At 37.2% G+C, this 21,982-nt stretch overlaps 1 protein-coding gene across 1 annotated transcript in view; it reads left to right on the forward strand.

Moving 5' to 3' along the window:
- The window catches only part of ROR1 (receptor tyrosine kinase like orphan receptor 1), a 718,546-nt gene that overhangs the window by 367,710 nt on the left and 328,854 nt on the right, over positions 1 to 21,982 (forward strand). The window contains exon 2 of the mRNA XM_053693674.1: positions 8,085 to 8,156. Coding sequence (XP_053549649.1) covers positions 8,085 to 8,156 — 72 coding nt within the window. The remainder of the gene's footprint in view (positions 1 to 8,084; positions 8,157 to 21,982) is intronic.

A 21,982-nucleotide genomic window follows, 5' to 3' on the forward strand; every position in this document is an offset into this window, starting at 1 on the left:
TATATATATATATATACACACAAGTACACACACACACATATACACTATATGATAGATAGTTGTGTTATTATTTGCATGACTAAGTCTAATATATATATATACACAAGTACACACACAGTTCATCCTTTTTTGTGATCTGGAAGTCCCCCTTATTGTCCCTCTACGCTCACTGCCTTGCTAAGCTTTTGCATGTTGATTTGCTGTACTTACACAGCTTCCTCAGATCTAATTAGAAGAAATGATTCTCCCCATTAAGTCTGCACAAGTATAAACTCTTACTCCCAGCTGGAAACACACCCAGATTCCTGTAGCTCTTAATCCCATAGATTGGCTTGTACCAAAAATGATATAGTTCTTTTATTTTCTGTAATAAATAATGTTTTAAAAAAACTCTATAATATAATCATACAGCCTGCAGCCACAATACAGATGAAGTAAATTATATTTTACAAGACAAATAATCCAGTAACCACCATATTTCAGATAAGGTTTACGAGTCGTGTCTGCTTTGTTTTGCTAAGGGAAGTTTAAGTCATATTGAACCTTTGCAGTGCTTGGTAAGGATATCTGGTACCTCCTATATTTTTGTTGTATTTACCTTTTTATTTTAGTTTTCACATCTATTGATATGTTATTAACCCTTTAACGCTGTTAGAACGTTGTATTCCGTCCGAATTCTGCTGAGCTTTAGCGCCGTAGGACGAAATACAACGTCCTAACCGCTTGGCTTTCCTGAAGCCACTGGCGCTTCCCTGATGGGATCGAGGTCTGGAGAGCGTGCCTAACATCATAGGGAAGCCCCCTGAAACGATCCCATCATTGAAATCTCGTGATCACGTGCACAATCGCGAGATTTCAATTTGTTTACATCGGAACAGTTGTTCCGATGTAGACACGTTAACCCCGGCATGACAGGGTTAAAGGAGACATTTTATCGTTGCTTGTGCATAACAATTAAAGGGACAGTATACTATAACATTGTTTTTCCCATAATGTGTTTCCATTTACTTTTTTTTACCAACTGCAGAATATAAAATGTATGAGATTTGATTTTTAAAGTTTATTTGTGTATATGAATTAGCTGATTTTGTGTTTTGAAGCCACAACGTTATAAAATGGGTTAAGCTTGTAGATATAATCAGATCTCATTACTTATCACATTGTGTACATATACATGTGTCTGTATCTTATATCTGTAGGTATAATCAGATCTCATTACTGTATCACATTGTGTACATATACATGTGTCTGTATCTTATATCTGTAGGTATAATCAGATCTCATTACTGTATCACACTGTGTACATATACATGTGTCTGTATCTTATATCTGTAGGTATAATCAGATCTCATTACTGTATCACACTGTGTACATATACATGTGTCTGTATCTTATATCTGTAGGTATAATCAGATCTCATTTCTGTATCACATTGTGTACATATACATGTGTCTGTATCTTATATCTGTATGTATAATCAGATCTCATTACTATATCACATTGTGTACATATACATGTGTCTTTATCTTATATCTGTAGGTATAATCAGATCTCATTACTGTATCACACTGTGTACATATACATGTGTCTGTATCTTATATCTGTAGGTATAATCAGATCTCATTACTGTATCACATTGTGTACATATACATGTGTCTGTATCTTATATCTGTAGTTATAATCAGATCTCATTACTGTATCACACTGTGTACATATACATGTGTCTGTATCTTATATCTGTAGGTATAATCAGATCTAATTACTGTATCACACTGTGTACATATACATGTGTCTGTATCTTATATCTGTAGGTATAATCAGATCTCATTTCTGTATCACATTGTGTACATATACATGTGTCTGTATCTTATATCTGTATGTATAATCAGATCTCATTACTATATCACATTGTGTACATATACATGTGTCTTTATCTTATATCTGTAGGTATAATCAGATCTCATTACTGTATCACACTGTGTACATATACATGTGTCTGTATCTTATATCTGTAGGTATAATCAGATCTCATTACTATATCACATTGTGTACATATACATGTGTCTTTATCTTATATCTGTAGGTATAATCAGATCTCATTACTGTATCACACTGTGTACATATACATGTGTCTATCTTATATCTGTAGGTATAATCAGATCTCATTACTGTATCACACTGTGTACATATACATGTGTCTTTATCTTATATCTGTAGGTATAATCAGATCTCATTACTGTATCACATAGTGTACATATACATGTGTCTTTATCTTATATCTGTAGGTATAATCAGATCTCATTACTGTATCACATTGTGTACATATACATGTGTCTGTATCTTATATCTGTAGGTATAATAAGATCTCATTACTATATCACATTGTGTACATATACATGTGTCTTTATCTTATATCTGTAGGTATAATCAGATCTCATTACTGTATCACATTGTGTACATATACATGTGTCTGTATCTTATATCTGTAGGTATAATCAGATCTCATTACTGTATCACATTGTGTACATATATATTTGTCTTTATCTTATATCTGTAGGTATAATCAGATCTCATTACTGTATCACACTGTGTACATATACATGTGTCTGTATCTTATATCTGTAGGTATAATCAGATCTCATTACTATATCACATTGTGTACATATACATGTGTCTTTATCTTATATCTGTAGGTATAATCAGATTTCATTACTGTATCACACTGTGTACATATACATGTGTCTGTATCTTATATCTGTAGGTATAATCAGATCTCATTACTGTATCACACTGTGTACATATACATGTGTCTGTATCTTATATCTGTAGGTATAATCAGATCTCATTACTGTATCACACTGTGTACATATACATGTGTCTTTATCTTATATCTGTAGGTATAATCAGATCTCATTACTGTATCACACTGTGTACATATACATGTGTCTGTATCTTATATCTGTAGGTATAATCAGATCTCATTACTGTATCACATTGTATACATATACATGTGTCTGTATCTTATATCTGTAGTTATAATCAGATCTCATTACTTTATCACACTGTGTACATATACATGTGTCTGTATCTTATATCTGTAGGTATAATCAGATCTAATTACTGTATCACACTGTGTACATATACATGTGTCTGTATCTTATATCTGTAGGTATAATCAGATCTCATTTCTGTATCACATTGTGTACATATACATGTGTCTGTATCTTATATCTGTATGTATAATCAGATCTCATTACTATATCACATTGTGTACATATACATGTGTCTTTATCTTATATCTGTAGGTATAATCAGATCTCATTACTGTATCACACTGTGTACATATACATGTGTCTGTATCTTATATCTGTAGGTATAATCAGATCTCATTACTATATCACATTGTGTACATATACATGTGTCTTTATCTTATATCTGTAGGTATAATCAGATCTCATTACTGTATCACACTGTGTACATATACATGTGTCTGTATCTTATATCTGTAGGTATAATCAGATCTCATTACTATATCACATTGTGTACATATACATGTGTCTTTATCTTATATCTGTAGGTATAATCAGATCTCATTACTGTATCACATTGTGTACATATACATGTGTCTGTATCTTATATCTGTAGGTATAATCAGATCTCATTACTGTATCACATTGTGTACATATACATGTGTCTGTATCTTATATCTGTAGGTATAATCAGATCTCATTACTGTATCACATTGTGTACATATACATGTGTCTTTATCTTATATCTGTAGGTATAATCAGATCTCATTACTGTATCACACTGTGTACATATACATGTGTCTTTATCTTATATCTGTAGGTATAATCAGATCTCATTACTGTATCACATTGTGTACATATACATATGTCTGTATCTTATATCTGTAGGTATAATCATATCTCATTACTGTATCACATTGTGTACATATACATGTGTCTGTATCTTATATCTGTAGGTATAATCAGATCTCATTACTGTATCACATTGTGTACATATATATTTGTCTTTATCTTATATCTGTAGGTATAATCAGATCCCATTACTGTATCACACTGTGTACATATACATGTGTCTTTATCTTATATCTGTAGGTATAATCAGATCTCATTTCTGTATCACATTGTGTACATATACATGTGTCTGTATCTTATATCTGTAGGTATAATCAGATCTCATTACTGTATCACACTGTGTACATATACATGTGTCTGTATCTTATATCTGTAGGTATAATCAGATCTCATTACTGTATCACACTGTGTACTTATACATGTGTCTGTATCGTATATCTGTAGGTATAATCAGATCTCATTACTGTATCACATTGTGTACATATACATGTGTCTGTATCTTATATCTGTAGGTATAATCAGATCTCATTACTGTATCACACTGTGTACATATACATGTGTCTGTATCTTATATCTGTAGGTATAATCAGATCTCATTACTGTATCACACTGTGTACATATACATGTGTCTGTATCTTATATCTGTAGGTATAATCAGATCTCATTACTGTATCACACTGTGTACTTATACATGTGTCTGTATCTTATATCTGTAGGTATAATCAGATCTCATTACTGTATCACACTGTGTACATATACATGTGTCTGTATCTTATATCTGTAGGTATAATCAGATCTCATTACTGTATCACACTGTGTACATATACATGTGTCTGTATCTTATATCTGTAGGTATAATCAGATCTCATTACTGTATCACACTGTGTACATATACATGTGTCTGTATCTTATATCTGTAGGTATAATCAGATCTCATTACTGTATCACATTGTGTACATATACATGTGTCTGTATCTTATATCTGTAGGTATAATCAGATCTCATTACTGTATCACACTGTGTACATATACATGTGTCTGTATATTATATCTGTAGGTATAATCAGATGTCATTACTGTATCACATTGTGTACATATACATGTGTCTTTATCTTATATCTGTAGGTATAATCAGATCTCATTACTGTATCACACTGTGTACATATACATGTGTCTGTATCGTATATCTGTAGGTATAATCAGATCTCATTACTGTATCACATTGTGTACATATACATGTGTCTGTATCTTATATCTGTAGGTATAATCAGATCTCATTACTGTATCACACTGTGTACATATACATGTGTCTGTATCTTATATCTGTAGGTATAATCAGATCTCATTACTGTATCACACTGTGTACATATACATGTGTCTGTATCTTATATCTGTAGGTATAATCAGATCTCATTACTGTATCACACTGTGTACATATACGTGTGTCTGTATCTTATATCTGTAGGTATAATCAGATCTCATTACTGAATCACATTGTGTACATATACATGTGTCTGTATCGTATATCTGTAGGTATAATCAGATCTCATTACTGTATCACACTGTGTACATATAAATGTGTCTTTATCTTATATCTGTAGGTATAATCAGATCTCATTACTGTATCACACTGTGTACATATACATGTGTCTGTATCTTATATCTGTAGGTATAATCAGATCTCATTAATGTATCACACTGTGTACATATACATGTGTCTGTATCTTATATATGTAGGTATAATCAGATCTCATTACTGTATCACACTGTGTACATATACATGTGTCTGTATCTTATATCTGTAGGTATAATCAGATCTCATTACTGTATCACACTGTGTACATATACATGTGTCTGTATCTTATATCTGTAGGTATAATCAGATCTCATTACTGTATCACACTGTGTACATATACATGTGTCTGTATCTTATATCTGTAGGTATAATCAGATCTCATTACTGTATCACACTGTGTACATATACATGTGTCTGTATCTTATATCTGTAGATATAATCAGATCTCATTACTTATCACATTGTGTACATCTACCTGCTTTATTATCTTATACCTGTCCGTTAACCAGTCACCAATACTTGGAGAGAACAATGGAAAATCTCTTCTATACCCCACTGGGAGTGTAATTTCTTCTGCTGGCTGTGTGTGTGGCCAAAAACTTTCAGGATAGATGGGGATACCACAGGCTAAATTAACTATTTCATATGCCAATATAAGGGTAATGGAAATACTTGTAAATAATTTAATACACTCCAGCAGGTAAACTGGATCATTGGAAGCAAATAAAAAGGGAGAAAATGTTTGAGTAAACTGTCCTTTTAACCCCTGCAAAGGGGTTAAAAATCAGCTCCAGAGCAATGCACTGCTGGAAGTTATCTAAATATGTCTGGTGAGCCGATGACAAGAGACATGTGTGTAGCCACCATTCACCAGCTAGCTCCCAGTAGCGCTTTGCTGCTCCCATGCCTACCTAGGTATGATTTCACCAATGGAATACATTTGATAATACACAGTTGACACACCCTTTTGTAAAGGAACTGATCATTCTGATTGGCTATTGCTCACTGAAAGTGCTCATAGAGTGATATTTTCTAGTCAGCTTTCTACAGATATGGACTAGCATCACTTCCATGTGATTTAGCCTAGTGATTTAAACAGCTTTTACCTTGCATACTGCAGTATCACCATTGGGTTGGTACATTAGGCGGAGGATTAGAGAGCTTTTGTGAAGCTTTTACCATGCATACTGCAGTATCACCATTGGGTTGGTACATTAGGCGGAGGATTAGAGAGCTTTTGTGAAGCTTTTACCGTGCATACTGCAGTATCACCATTGGGTTGGTACATTAGGCGGAGGATTAGAGAGCTTTTGTGAAGCTTTTACTGTGCATACTGCAGTATCACCATTGGGTTGGTACATTAGGTGGAGGATTACAGAGCTTTTGTGAAGCTTTTACTGTGCATACTGCAGTATCACCATTGGGTTGGTACATTAGGTGGAGGATTACAGAGCTTTTGTGAAGCTTTTACCGTGCATACTGCAGTATCACCATTGGTTTGGTACATTTGGTGGAGGATTACAGAGCTTTTGTGAATCTTTTACTGTGCATACTGCAGTATCACCATTGGGTTGGTACATTAGGTGGAGGATTAGAGAGCTTTTGTGAAGCTTTTACCGTGCATACTGCAGTATCACCATTGGGTTGGTACATTAGGTGGAGGATTAGAGAGCTTTTGTGAAGCTTTTACTGTGCATACTGCAGTATCACCATTGAGTTGGTACATTAGGCGGAGGATTAGATAACATTTGTGAAGCTTTTACCGTGCATACTGCAGTATCACCATTGGGTTGGTACATTAGGTGGAGGATTACAGAGCTTTTGTGAAGCTTTTACCGTGCATACTGCAGTATCACCATTGGGTTGGTACATTAGGCGGAGGATTAGATAACTTTTGTGAAGCTTTTACCGTGCATACTGCAGTATCACCATTGGGTTGGTACATTAGGTGGAGGATTACAGAGCTTTTGTAAAGCTTTTACCGTGCATACTGCAGTATCACCATTGGGTTGGTACATTAGGTGGAGGATTACAGAGCTTTTGTGAAGCTTTTACCGTGCATACTGCAGTATCACCATTGGGTTGGTACATTAGGTGGAGGATTAAAGTGCTTTTGTAAAGCTTTTACCGTGCATACTGCAGTATCACCATTGGGTTGGTACATTAGGTGGAGGATTAGAGAGCTTTTGTGAAGCTTTTACCGTGCATACTGCAGTATCACCATTGGGTTATACATTAGGTGGAGGATTAAAGAGCTTTTGTTAAGCTTTTACCTTGCATACTGCAGTATCACCATTGGGTTGGTACATTAGGCGGAGGATTAGAGAGCTTTTGAGAAGCTTTTTACCGTGCATACTGCAGTATCACCATTGGGTTGGTACATTAGGTGGAGGATTAGAGAGCTTTTGTGAAGCTTTTACCGTGCATACTGCAGTATCACCATTGGGTTGCTACATTAGGTGGAGGGTTACAGAGCTTTTGTGAAGCTTTTGCTATTTTTTCCCAGTCACTAATGTTATTACTCTCTCTTGCTATTTGTAAATAAATATATTTTTGTACCAGTCCTTAGATAATATATACAGTATATAGATATAGATGTATGTGACATATTTCTTTTTTTCCCAACAGGAACTGATCTGACAGATGCTGCTGAATTACGACCTACCTCATCATGGAATATTTCAAGTGACATAGACAAAGGTAAAAAGTCAAACGATTTTAAACATTTATTTAATATGACATATTTCATTGGAATCCCAAAGGTAAAAGAAATTGTATTAGTTTAGTAATCGGTTTGACATTTAATTACTGAAAGTTTGAAAGATTTTGAAGCGTATGTTGTTTTTTTTCTCATAATTAAATGTTCCACGTGCAAAAATGTTTCAAGATGTTGGTTACAATAGTGTGAGACCTTGGTGCTAATTTTGCCAGGGCAGTTCTGTGAAGATATTTAACTTTTCCAAATGATGTGTTGCAAGTGTAGTTGTTTTAGGGCGCGATCCGATATAGATCGCAGTTTGCGGCGCAAGCGAGGGAACCGGCGTCGCCCGCAGTTTCAGCTCGCAACTCGAGCCATCCCATATAGGTCGCCGTCAGATGCTAACGTGCCGTAAGTCTCACAAACCAGCGATGTCCAGAAATCTGCGTAAGTACAAATTTCTGGCGTCGCCAGTGACTTGCGGCACGTTAGAATCTGCCGGCGCCTATAAAACCTGACTAAAGTTTAAAACACCCGCACTGTCTAACACGCCTCCCTAACATAGCCCGCACTGTCTAACACGCCTCCCTAACATAGCCCGCACTGTCTAACCCTCTATCCGCTATCCCCCCTCACTAGCCTAACAATAAAAAAATCTATTAACCCCTAAACCGCCGCTCCTTTACCCCGCCGCAACCTAATAAAGTTATTAACCCCTAAACCGCCGCTCCCGTACCCCGCCGCCAGCTATATTATATCTATAACCCCCTAAAGTGAGCCCCTAACACCGCCGCCATCTATATTAAAATTATTAACCCCTAATGTAAGCCCCTTACACCGCCGCCATCTCTATTAAAATGATTAACCCCTAATTTAATCTACCTACCCCGCCGCCAGCTATATTATCTATATTAACCCTAAGTATATTATAGTTAATATAGTTATTACATTATATATATTAACTATATTAACCCTAATTATATTAGGGTTAATATAGTTAATATAGTTACTATAGTATTTATATTAACTATATTAACTCTATCTAACCCTAACACCCCTAACTAAATTTATATTAAATTAATCTAATTCATTTATAAACTAAAATATTCCTATTTAAATCTAAATACTTACCTATAAAATAAACCCTAAGATAGCTACAATATAATTAATAATTACATTATAGCTATGTTAGGGTTAATATTTATTTTACAGGTAAATAGTTAATTATTTTAACTAGGTATAATAGATATTAAATAGTTATTAACTATTTAATATCTACCTAGTTAAAATAATTACCCAATTACCTGTAAAATAAATCCTAACCTAAGTTACAAATACACCTACACTATCAATAAATTAAATAAACTACAAACATCTATCTAAAAATACAATTAAATTAACTAAACTAAATTACAAAAAAAAACAAACACTAATACAAAAATAAAAAAAGATTACAAGATTTTTAAGCTAATTACACCTATTCTAAGCCCCCTAATAAAATAATAAACCCCCAAAATAACAAAACTTCCCTGCCCTATTCTAAATTAAACAAATTTCAAAGCTCTTTACCTTACCAGCCCTTAAAAGGGCCTTTTGTGGGGCATGCCCCAAAGAATTCAGCTCTTTTGCATTCAATAAATACAATCCCCCCCCCCCCCCATTACAACCCACCACCCACATACCCCTATTCTAAACCCACCCAAACCCCCCTTAAAAAATCCTAACACTACCCCCCTGAAGATCTCCCTACCTTGTCTTCACCACACCGGGCCGAACTCCTGATCCGATCCGGGCGATGTCGTCCTCCAAGCTGGCAAAGAAGAAATCTTCCTCCGGCGATGTCATCCTCCAAGCGGCAAAGAAGAATTCTTCCTCCGGCGACGTCTTCCTCCAAGCGGCAGCAAAGTCTTCAGTCTTCCGGCGGCATCTTCAATCTTCTTTCTTCGCTCCGCCGCCGCGGAGCATCCATCCCGGCCGATTGCTAAACTTGGAATGAGGTACCTTTAAATGACGTCATCCAAGATGGCGTCCGCCGAATTCCGATTGGCTGATAGGATTCTATCAGCCAATCGGAATTAAGTTAAAAAAATCTGATTGGCTGATTGAATCAGCCAATCAGATTCAAGTTCAATCCGATTGGCTGATCCAATCAGCCAATCAGATTGAGCTCGCATTCTATTGGCTGTTCCGATCAGCCAATAGAATGCGAGCTCAATCTGATTGGCTGATTGGATCAGCCAATCGGATTGAACTTGAATCTGATTGGCTGATTGAATCAGCCAATCAGATTTTTTTAACTTAATTCCGATTGGCTGATAGAATCCTATCAGCCAATCGGAATTCGGCGGACGCCATCTTGGATGACGTCATTTAAAGGTACCTCATTCCAAGTTTAGCAATCGGCCGGGATGGATGCTCCGCGGCGGCGGAGCGAAGAAAGAAGATTGAAGATGCCGCCGGAAGACTGAAGACTTTGCTGCCGCTTGGAGGAAGACGTCGCCGGAGGAAGAATTCTTCTTTGCCGCTTGGAGGATGACATCGCCGGAGGAAGATTTCTTCTTTGCCGCTTGGAGGATGACATCGCCGGAGGAAGATTTCTTCTTTGCCGCTTGGAGGACGACATCGCCCGGATCGGATCAGGAGTTCGGCCCGGTGTGGTGAAGACAAGGTAGGGAGATCTTCAGGGGGGTAGTGTTAGGCTTTTTTAAGGGGGGTTTGGGTGGGTTTAGAATAGGGGTATGTGGGTGGTGGGTTGTAATGGGGGGGGGGGATTGTATTTGTTGAATGCAAAAGAGCTGAATTCTTTGGGGCATGCCCCACAAAAGGCCCTTTTAAGGGCTGGTAAGGTAAAGAGCTTTGAAATTTGTTTAATTTAGAATAGGGCAGGGAAGTTTTGTTATTTTGGGGGTTTATTATTTTATTAGGGGGCTTAGAATAGGTGTAATTAGCTTAAAAATCTTTTAATCTTTTTTTTATTTTTTGTAATTTAGTGTTTGTTTTTTTTTGTAATTTAGTTTAGTTAATTTAATTGTATTTTTAGATAGATGTTTGTAGTTTATTACATTTATTGATAGTGTAGGTGTATTTATTTTACAGGTAATTGGGTAATTATTTTAACTAGGTAGATATTAAATAGTTAATAACTATTTAATAGCTATTATACCTAGTTAAAATAATTAACTATTTACCTGTAAAATAAATATTAACCCTAACATAGCTACAATGTAATTATTAATTATATTGTAGCTATCTTAGGGTTTATTTTATAGGTAAGTATTTAGATTTAAATAGGAATATTTTAGTTTATAAATTAATTAGATTAATTTAATATAAATTTAGTTAGGGGTGTTAGGGTTAGATAGAGTTAATATAGTTAATATAAATACTATAGTAACAATATTAACTATATTAACCCTAATATAATTAGGGTTAATATAGTTAATATATATAATGTAATAACTATATTAACTATAATATACTTAGGGTTAATATAGATAACATAGCTGGCGGCGGGGTAGGTAGATTAAATTAGGGGTTAATAATTTTTATATAGGTGGCGGCGGTGTAAGGGGTCAGATTACGGGATAGATAAGGTAGATGGCGGCGGTTTTAGGGGCTCACAGTAGGGGGTTAGTTTATGTAGATGGCGGCGGGGTCGGGGAGCGGCGTTTTAGGGGGTAATAACTTTATTAGGGATTTCGGGGGGGGGGGGATCGCGGTTGACAGGGAGATAGACATTGCGCATGCGTTAGGTGTTAGGTTTATTTTAGAAGATCGCGGTTGACAGGGAGATAGACATTGCGCATGCGTTAGGTGTTAGGTTTATTTTAGCAGCTAGTTTAGGGAGGTACGGGGCTCCAATAGTCAGCGTAAGGCTTCTTACGGCTGCTTTTTGTGGCGAGGTGAAAATGGAGTAAGTTTTCTCCATTTTCGCCACGTAAGTCCTTACGCTGCATATTGGATACCAAACTGCGCGGGTTTGGTATACCTGCCTATAGCCCAAAAAACTGCGGGCGACGGCAGAAATATACGCGCGTAACTTCTAGCTTACGCCGTATATAGGATACCAAATCCGCGCAATTATTGCCGTCGCCGGCTTTTGCGGGCGACGCTTTATATCGGATCGACCCCTGAGTGTTACAAATAAAGTTCAGCTCTCAGTTGCTAAGTATTGCTTGAGTAAGACAGACATTTTTTTTTTGTATACTGCAAAAAATCTGTCTAAAAAATTATTTAATTGTATTTTTTTAGCACAACTGACAAGGTTTAGCAAATCAGTAGCAGTTCAGGGATCCACATCTCAAAAAGTCTGGTGGAATCCATGTTACTGGTCCTCTTTCCTGTGATATAATTGTTGTTTGCGCTCTGTGCTAAGCAATCACTGTGTGTAATGATTATTTCACTATACTTAAAGATAAAGGGACATATTTATGAGTGCATCTATGCCAATCAATTTTGAATAGAAGCATTTATTTTTAATATACTTGCTTCTAGTAAACATATCGCTGTTTTAGCAGCATTTAAACATATGCCGTGCAATGCCTTTCATTTAAATACTATGGCTCTGCATTATACAAACCACAACAGTCTCTCTAAGCAAGCACAGTGATTAAATGCTGGTGCATGGGCAGAATATTTGCATATGCCACTGAAATATAAATTACTTCTAATAGAGGGATTATTGACTGTGAAATATTCTCCCCTTTAATCTGTTCCCAATGATCCATTTTACCTGCTTGGGTGTATTAAATTGTTTATAATGTTTTCCTTTGTATTTATTTTGTCATATGAAATAGCTGATTTTGCCTATACTGGAAATGTCAATACTGTAGTATGGACTATAAAAAAAGCTATGTAAACAAGAGACAGCAACCAATGTGATTAAGAGAGATAATCTAGCCTATTTGAATGGGTATTCCTGTGAGCTGTTTTGAATACAATGACCTCTTATCAGCTGCTTGCCTCAGTACATTGTCCTTTTAAACAAAAGGGGATGAATATAGTGAGAATCTTTAATACAACTTGAGATGTTTCTGTTCTATTTGTGTGGTGACAAACCTTAAAGGGACAGTCAACACCAGAATCTTTGTTGTTTTAAAAGATAGATAATCCCTTTATTACCCATTCCCCAGTTTTGCATAACCAACACAATTATAATAATACACTTTTTACCTCTGTGATTAACTTGTATCTATACATTTTCTGACAGCCCCCTGATCACATGACATTTTATTTATTATCTTTTGACTTTCATTTTAGCCAATTAGTGCAGTGTCTGCCACAATACACGGGCGTGCTCACAATGTTATCTATAGGGTTTACCTGAACTAACTCTCCCCTGCTGTGAAAAGCAAATACAAAAGCATGTGAGAGGCGGCCTTCAAGGGCTTAGAAATTATCATATGAGCCTTCCTAGGTCTAGCTTTCAACTAAGAATACCACAAGAACAAAGCAAAATTGGTGATAAAAGTAAATTGAAAAGTTGTTTAAAATTACATGCCCTATTTGAAACATGAAAGGTTTTTTTGGACTTAACTGTCCCTTTAAACTTCACCAATAAACACATTAATATAAAACATCTCTCTTCAATGCAATGAACCATCTGTTAGTAAAGAACAATGCACATCAGGCAGAATTATCACAAGGTTTATAATGCAGGAAGATGCTAGATCCTCCTGTCAGACACGGTTTCCTGTAGAGGTAAAATGTGTGACTATTATGTGACAAATCATCATGGCCTCTGCATTTTTTTTTTTCAATACTGTGCTTTATTTGCACCAACAAAATACATTTTGTGTTAGAGGATTTTTCTAAAATCATTAAAATACCAAAATATACATTTTTAAACAGAGACATTTATCATTATGTTTAATTTATATTATAGGACCATTATAGCTAGGCATGTCATTTTATCGCTTGTAAATCTATGTGTTTAACCACTTTGATGCGCATGACAAGCTATGCACATTGCGACCTGTGTCATGCAAGGGTATCACTGATCAAACACTGTTTTCGGCGACCCCCCCACACTACAGACCAGGATCGTTGGTGGCCTAGTAGGTGGCTTCATATGAGTGCTGGTGACGTCATGTAACATATTGCCTCTGTTCCTTTAAGAGGCGTTCACCTTATCTACTTCCTTTATAAGGCCCAGTCTAACTTCAATACCTTGCTTGGCCTCTCTTTGAATTCAACTTTAGATTCCTTTTTGATGCACTCAGTTACCGCTATTGGATCTCTCTGTTTCTCTTCGGAGCGGTGCTCTGTCTCCCCATTCCTCCGCATCTGTTTGCTTCTGACTTCATCCACTACTGCCGATCATGTGACTCCAGACGCCGTCTCTGCCTCGAGCTGGCCTTCTTCCTCCCAATAAGTGTTATAATTACAGAACTCGATGAGATATCTCCTTTCTTATCTTGCAATATCCACTGCACTACCAATATATATTTTTACCATCACTCGGATCTTCTACTATATTCCTATATGATTTCTCCCACTTACTTAAATTGTGACTGTTACTTATATATATACTGCAGTTTATCCATGAACCATATATGCATAATAGGATATGTTTGGAGTTTAAACCTTGAAAATATATAAATATCTTATCATACTTCTTATATCAAAATTCCTTACTCATTAGGGAAATAGGTGCTTAATATTTACACTTACCTATAACCTGCTCATGAGACAAACTTTACCTGAGTGTTTAATACAAGAAAATAAACGTTATGAATTGCTTTTATTCATCTCATATAAATTGAGAACTAATCTAAGGCATTCATTACACGTCACCAACTACACATAAACTGGGAAGGTAATGTATCTGCAAGGGAGCTGAATAGGGGAGGTTCTTCAAACACCTCAATCTTAGCTCCGTTAGCGGTTACAAATCTCCTAGACCCCTCAGTTGAAAGGAAATTGCCTGCAGTAGCACACAGCAGATGTTTTAAAATAAAGTAGAAAAAAAACTTAGGGATTGGCTTGGGAATGGGTCATTATATGTGCAATAAAAAAATCTAGTACGTCACCTAATAAAGTTTAATTTCTAATAGTCCCTCAAAAAAATGTTTGAATTTTGTCTTTATAGTCAGGTGATGACTGTGGTAACAGTATAGTCAGGTGATCACTGCGGTAACAGTATAGTCAGGTGATCACTGTGGTAACAGTATAGTCAGGTGATCACTGCGGTAACAGTATAGTCAGGTGATCACTGCGGTAACAGTATAGTCAGGTGATCACTGCAGTTACAGTATAGTCAGGTGATCACTGCAGTAACAGTATAGTCAGGTGATCACTGAGGTAACAGTATAGTCAGGTGATCACTGTGGTAACAGTATAGTCAGGTGATCACTGTGGTAACCGTATAGTCAGGTGATCACTGCGGTAACAGTATAGTCAGGTGATCACTGCGGTAACAGTATAGTCAGGTGATCACTGCGGTAACAGTATAGTCAGGTGATCACTGTGGTAACAGTATAGTCAGGTGATCACTGCGGTAACAGTATAGTCAGGTGATCACTGTGGTAACAGTATAGTCAGGTGATCACTGCGGTAACAGTATAGTCAGGTGATCACTGCGGTAACAGTATAGTCAGGTGATCACTGCAGTTACAGTATAGTCAGGTGATCACTGCAGTAACAGTATAGTCAGGTGATCACTGAGGTAACAGTATAGTCAGGTGATCACTGTGGTAACAGTATAGTCAGGTGATCACTGTGGTAACCGTATAGTCAGGTGATCACTGCAGTTACAGTATAGTCAGGTGATCACTGCAGTAACAGTATAGTCAGGTGATCACTGAGGTAACAGTATAGTCATGTGATCACTGCGGTAACAGTATAATCAGGTAATCACTGCGGTAACAGTATAGTCAGGTGATCACTGCGGTAACAGTATAGTCAGGTGATCACTGCGGTAACAGTATAGTCAGGTGATCACTGCGGTAACAGTATAGTCAGGTGATCACTGCGGTAACAGTATAGTCAGGTGATCACTGCGGTAACAGTATAGTCAGGTGATCACTGCGGTAACCGTATAGTCAGGTGATCACTGCAGTAACAGTATAGTCAGGTGATCACTGCAGTAACAGTATAGTCAGGTGATCACTGTGGTAACAGTATAGTCAGGTGATCACTGCGGTAACAGTATAGTCAGGTGATCACTGTGGTAACAGTATAGTCAGGTGATCACTGTGGTAACCGTATAGTCAGGTGATCACTGCAGTTACAGTATAGTCAGGTGATCACTGCAGTAACAGTATAGTCAGGTGATCACTGAGGTAACAGTATAGTCATGTGATCACTGCGGTAACAGTATAATCAGGTAATCACTGCGGTAACAGTATAGTCAGATGATCACTGCGGTAACAGTATAGTCAGATGATCACTGCGGTAACAGTATAGTCAGATGATCACTGCGGTAACGGTATAGTCAGGTGATCACTGCGGTAACAGTATAGTCAGGTGATCACTGCGGTAACAGTATAGTCAGGTGATCACTGCGGTAACAGTATAGTCAGGTGATCACTGCGGTAACGGTATAGTCAGGGGATCAATGTGGTAACAGTATAGTCAGGTGATTACTGCGGTAACAGTATAGTCAGGTGATCACTGCGGTAACAGTATAGTCAGGCGATCACTGTGGTAACAGTAAAAACCTTGCAAGAATAAAATGCTTTTATTTCTCTACTGCACAATGAGGCCTCTGTAATCGATATAGTAACCCCCACAAGCCCTTATGGGCCCCTATTTCACATGTAGTTACTCTTGATGACTATGTAGTAAGGAGATCACAGTAACAGCAGCGGTCACTGGGCCATCCATTTTGAATATTATTTATTAAAATCTAAGCAAATACAGGTAGCCCTCAGTTTACGCCGGAGTTAGGTTCCAGAAGGAATGGTTGTAAATCAAAACCGTTGTAAATTGAAACTTATAATGTAAGTCAATGGGAAGTGAGGGAGATAGGTTCCAGGCCCCTCTCAAAATTGACATAAGTAACACCTAATACATTATTTTTAAAGCTTTGAAATGAAGACTTTAAATGCTAAACAGCATTATAAAACTAATAAAATAATCACACAACACAAAATATATAATTAAACTAAATGAACAAAAACATTTGCTAGACAGCATTATAAACCTGATAAAATAATCACACAACACAGAATATATAATTAAACTAAGTTAAATAAACAAAAACATTTGCTAAACAGCATTATAAACCTAAAAAAATAATCACGCAATACAGACTTCACTTGCATTTTTCTGCAAACAGTTCTTTCTATGCATTTCAATCTGGACTGATTCATAGACAGGAAGATCTTGTTCCTTTGAAATCTGCTCGATAGCTCAGGTTTGGTTAAACTGATTAATTTCAGCTTGCTTGGCTTTGCTGCAACACAAGCGGACAGCTCCACCTACTGGCTATTTTAATAAATGCACTGCTTCTCAATGCTTTTCAATAGCAGTCACGTGACTGGAAAAAAAGGTTGTTATTCTATAACGGTGTAAATTGAACCGTTGTAAAACGAGGGCCACCTGTATTATCTTTTTTTTTACAGTTTTTTTCAGCAGCTGTCTTACATGCCATGAATTATAAATATAATAATGGTTTATTGTGAATCTGCTTGGTCTGCTAAAAAAAAACAATATATCATTTAGGTCACTCACTAAAATTTGACTGAAATTTGAAATGTAGGTTGCAAAAAAAGCTTAAAATTGGCTCAGCACTGGGGTGTAAAAAAGGCTTAGCAGCGAAAGGGTTAACCTTCTTGCTCCCGAGATGAAACTGCTGCAGATTTGCTCAGCAGCAGTTTCAGTTTGGGGCCAGCAGTGCACTGCAGCTCCTGCAACATGCTACATATTGATTACTTAATTAAAGTGAAAGCTAATCCATATTTGTCCCTAATTAGCCATAGCAAAGAAGATATAATACACATGACATTGAGCTGCAAAGCAGCGACATTTTTTCTGAAAAAAATTGACAGTTTTAAGTACTTTTAACAATTATTTTGTATTTAGAAATTCAGTGCTTAAATTGCTGATACATATGAAAAAAAGTACATTAACCTCCCTTTAATTGCTAATCGCTTTCCTTTAAGAGATTCCACAATGCAGCATTATTGGATTGGGGAAAAAACTATTAGCAAACATTAAAAGAAAGATTATTATAGCAGGGAGATATGGAGGGTTATATAGAGGTGACCAAAACAAGCCTAATAGCAAATACTAGAAAATAAAGATAAGATACTAAATTGCAGACTAAAAATAGTCAGCACTTTTCCTCTACTGCTCCTGTCTAGCTCCTTCTCTTGGCTGCAACTGGGGTAATGCATTTTTTGTTATTCATTTAAAGGGACATAAAAGTGCAAATGTGTTAGAGCATTTTAATATCACCCAGTTGCTTGCATATCCCTGCAAATGCTCCAGAGCAGGACACTTGGTGACCCAATGACAAGAGGCATATGTGTGTAGCCACCAATCACTAGCTAGCTCCAAGTAATACATTGCTACTACTGGGCCTACCTAGATATGCTTTTCAACAAAGGATACAAAAATAACAAAGTACATTTTGATAACAGAAGTGAATTTAAAAATCTCTTAAAATTGCATGCTATATCTTAAACATGAACATTTCATTTCGAATTTCAAGCCCCTTTAAACTCAGCATAGTATTTTTTTTAAGGGGAAAAGTTTTGGACCCAGGAAGTTGGATACCATGTGAGGGTGGCCTCTGGGTCGAGATTCTGGTGCTCCAAGGATGCGTCCAGGGTGCATGGGGGAGGATTTGTGGTGTTGGTTGGATAGAGCTGGGCATTTTTGAGTCATGGCTAAGCGATCTCAGCTGAACAAGTGTATTCTCACAATGGGGATGTATCCAGATTGAGGTGTCCCTATACACCCTACAGAATCACCACTGTGGGCAACACCAGTCTGTGATGACATCACGTGCAATAAAGTGCCACGTGACACACTCACAATGATTTGGCTCTAGTGAAGAGGGCCTTTATGCCTCTACTATGTATTGCTGTACAATGGTCACCTGCCACGATAACTACCAGGGAGATATCTTCTCAGTACTATCTATGGAGATACGTGAGTAGGATGAACCAGTACATAATGTTATAGCTACATTTTTAAAGGCTATGAAGGAAACACAATGGAAATAAAAGTAGGTAAGAAAAGAAATTTCAAAATTCGAAACCCCCCACTTATTTTTTCTTTGTTTCCTAGAAGGGACAGCAAATTTTAATATAAGTTAGTTATGTGTAGTAAAACAACTTTTGATATACTTCTTATTATTTAAATGCCCCTTTTCATGTAATATAATCTGAAGTTGGAGGAATTTTGTAATTCTCAGAGTAAAAAAGCACACTACAGAGTTCTTAAGGCTAGCCCTGCTCCACATCAGTCCCTAATAGGATTTAACAGATAAGAACTACGACTTTGAGTAGTTTTGTTGTCTGCAGACACAAGTTCAGATTGCTACCTCTAAATAAGACTAGTGGGGTACTTTTCCATTAACAGACTGCCACTTGCATTTTCCATGTAAAGACTGTCACTATGCCAGTTTGCTGCCGGCAGCAGATGGCGCTATCGAAAGAGAGATACTAGCTGTAAACAGCGAAGACACATATTTCTCCCTTACCCTTATGTGTCCTTCTCTTGTTGTCACCAGTGCTTAGTGCTCCTCTCCTGATGTTGGCAGATCTACCAGTTCATCTGCTTTCCATGACACAGACCAGGGCTGATAGTCTCACTGTAGGTGATGCAAGACAGCCAGGCTCTGCGATGTGTACAGTGCAAGACAGGGAGAGTGGTAGACACTGCTGCGGTCTGCACCCTAGGTAAATGAGAGAGAGTCACAGTCAGCACAGCGAGAGTCAATCAGCAAGTGCAGAGACGGGGACACTTTAGCAGATCACCAAATGTGTAGAGTAACAAGGGGCATAGTGAAATATGTGGAAAGGTAGACGCAATGTGACACCACAGGAAGAGAGAGAGAGAGTCAGTCTCTAGTGAGGGGACTGCACTATGTATGTACCATCGGAGGCAATAGACACTGCACGGTGGGGACATTAAAAACTGTGTAAGGATGGATCAATTTATTGGTGGTGATGGTTCAGCATGTAAGTAATAACACTTGAATGCTAGGGGTCTGTGGTGGTCCTTATGTATGTGGCGGTACTTATGCCTGAGTGGGTTATTATGCCTGTGGCAGTACTTACAGTATCCGACAAAAGTGAGTACACCCCTCACATTTTTGTAAATATTTTATTATATCTTTTCATGTGACAACACTGAAGAAATGACACTTTACTACAATGTAAAGTAGTGAGTGTACAGCCTGTATAACAGTGTAAATATTTTATTATATCTTTTCATGTGACAACACTGAAGAAATGTCACTTTGCTACAATGTAAAGTAGTGAGTGTACAGCCTGTATAACAGTGTAAATATTTTATTATATCTTTTCATTTGACAACACTGAAGAAATTACACTTTGCTACAATGTAAAGTAGTGAGTGTACAGCCTGTATAACAGTGTAAATATTTATTATATCTTTTCATGTGACAACACTGAAGAAATGACACTTTGCTACAATGTAAAGTAGTGAGTGTACAGCCTGTATAACAGTGTAAATATTTATTATATCTTTTCATGTGACAACACTGAAGAAATGACACTTTGTTACAATATAAAGTAGTGAGTGCACAGCCTGTATAACAGTGTAAATATTTTATTATATCTTTTCATTTGACAACACTGAAGAAATTACACTTTGCTACAATGTAAAGTAGTGAGTGCACAGCCTGTATAACAGTGTAAATATTTTATTATATCTTTTCATTTGACAACACTGAAGAAATTACACTTTGCTACAATGTAAAGTAGTGAGTGCACAGCCTGTATAACAGTGTAAATATTTTATTATATCTTTTCATTTGACAACACTGATGAAATTACACTTTGTTACAATGTAAAGTAGTGAGTGTACAGCCTGTATAACAGTGTGAATTTGCTGTCCCCTCAAAAAACTCAACACACAGCCATTAATGTCTAAACTGTTGGCAACAAAAGTGAGTACACCCCTAAGTGGAAATGTCCAAATTGGGTCAAAAGCGTCAATATTTTGTGTGGCCACCTTTATTTTCCAGCACTGCCTTAACCCTCTTGGGAGTTCACCAGAGCTTCCCAGGTTGCCACTGGAGTCCTCTTCCACTCCTCCATGACGACATCACAGAGCTGGTGGATGTTAGAGACCTTTCGCTCAGCCACCTTTTGTTTGAGGATGCCCCACAGATGCTCAAAAGGGTTTAGGTCTGGAGACATGCTTGGCCAGTCCATCACCTTTACCCTCAGCTTCTTTAGCAAGGCAGTGGTCGTCTTGGAGGTGTGTTTGGGGTCATTATGTTGGAATACTGCCCTGCGGCCCAGTCTACGAATGGAGGGGATCATGCTCTGCTTCAGTATGTCACAGTACATGTTGGTATTCATGGTTCCCTCAATGAACTGTAGCTCCCCAGTGCCGGCAGCACTCATGCCGGCCCAGACCATGACACTTGTCTTTGTACTCTTCACCTGGTTGCCGCCACACACGCTTGACACCATCTGAACCAAATAAGTTTATCTTGGTCTCATCAGACCACAGGACATGGTTCCAGTAATCTATGTCCTTAGTCTGCTTGTCTTCAGCAAACTGTTTGCAGGGCTTTCTTGTGCATCAACTTTAAAAGAGGCTTCCTACTGGGATGACAGCCATGCAGACCAATTTGATGCAGTGTGCGGCGTATGGTCTGAGCACTGACAAGCTGACCCCC

This window comes from Bombina bombina, chromosome 10 (assembly GCF_027579735.1).
Source record: "Bombina bombina isolate aBomBom1 chromosome 10, aBomBom1.pri, whole genome shotgun sequence".
In the NCBI taxonomy this organism is placed as follows: domain Eukaryota; kingdom Metazoa; phylum Chordata; class Amphibia; order Anura; family Bombinatoridae; genus Bombina; species Bombina bombina.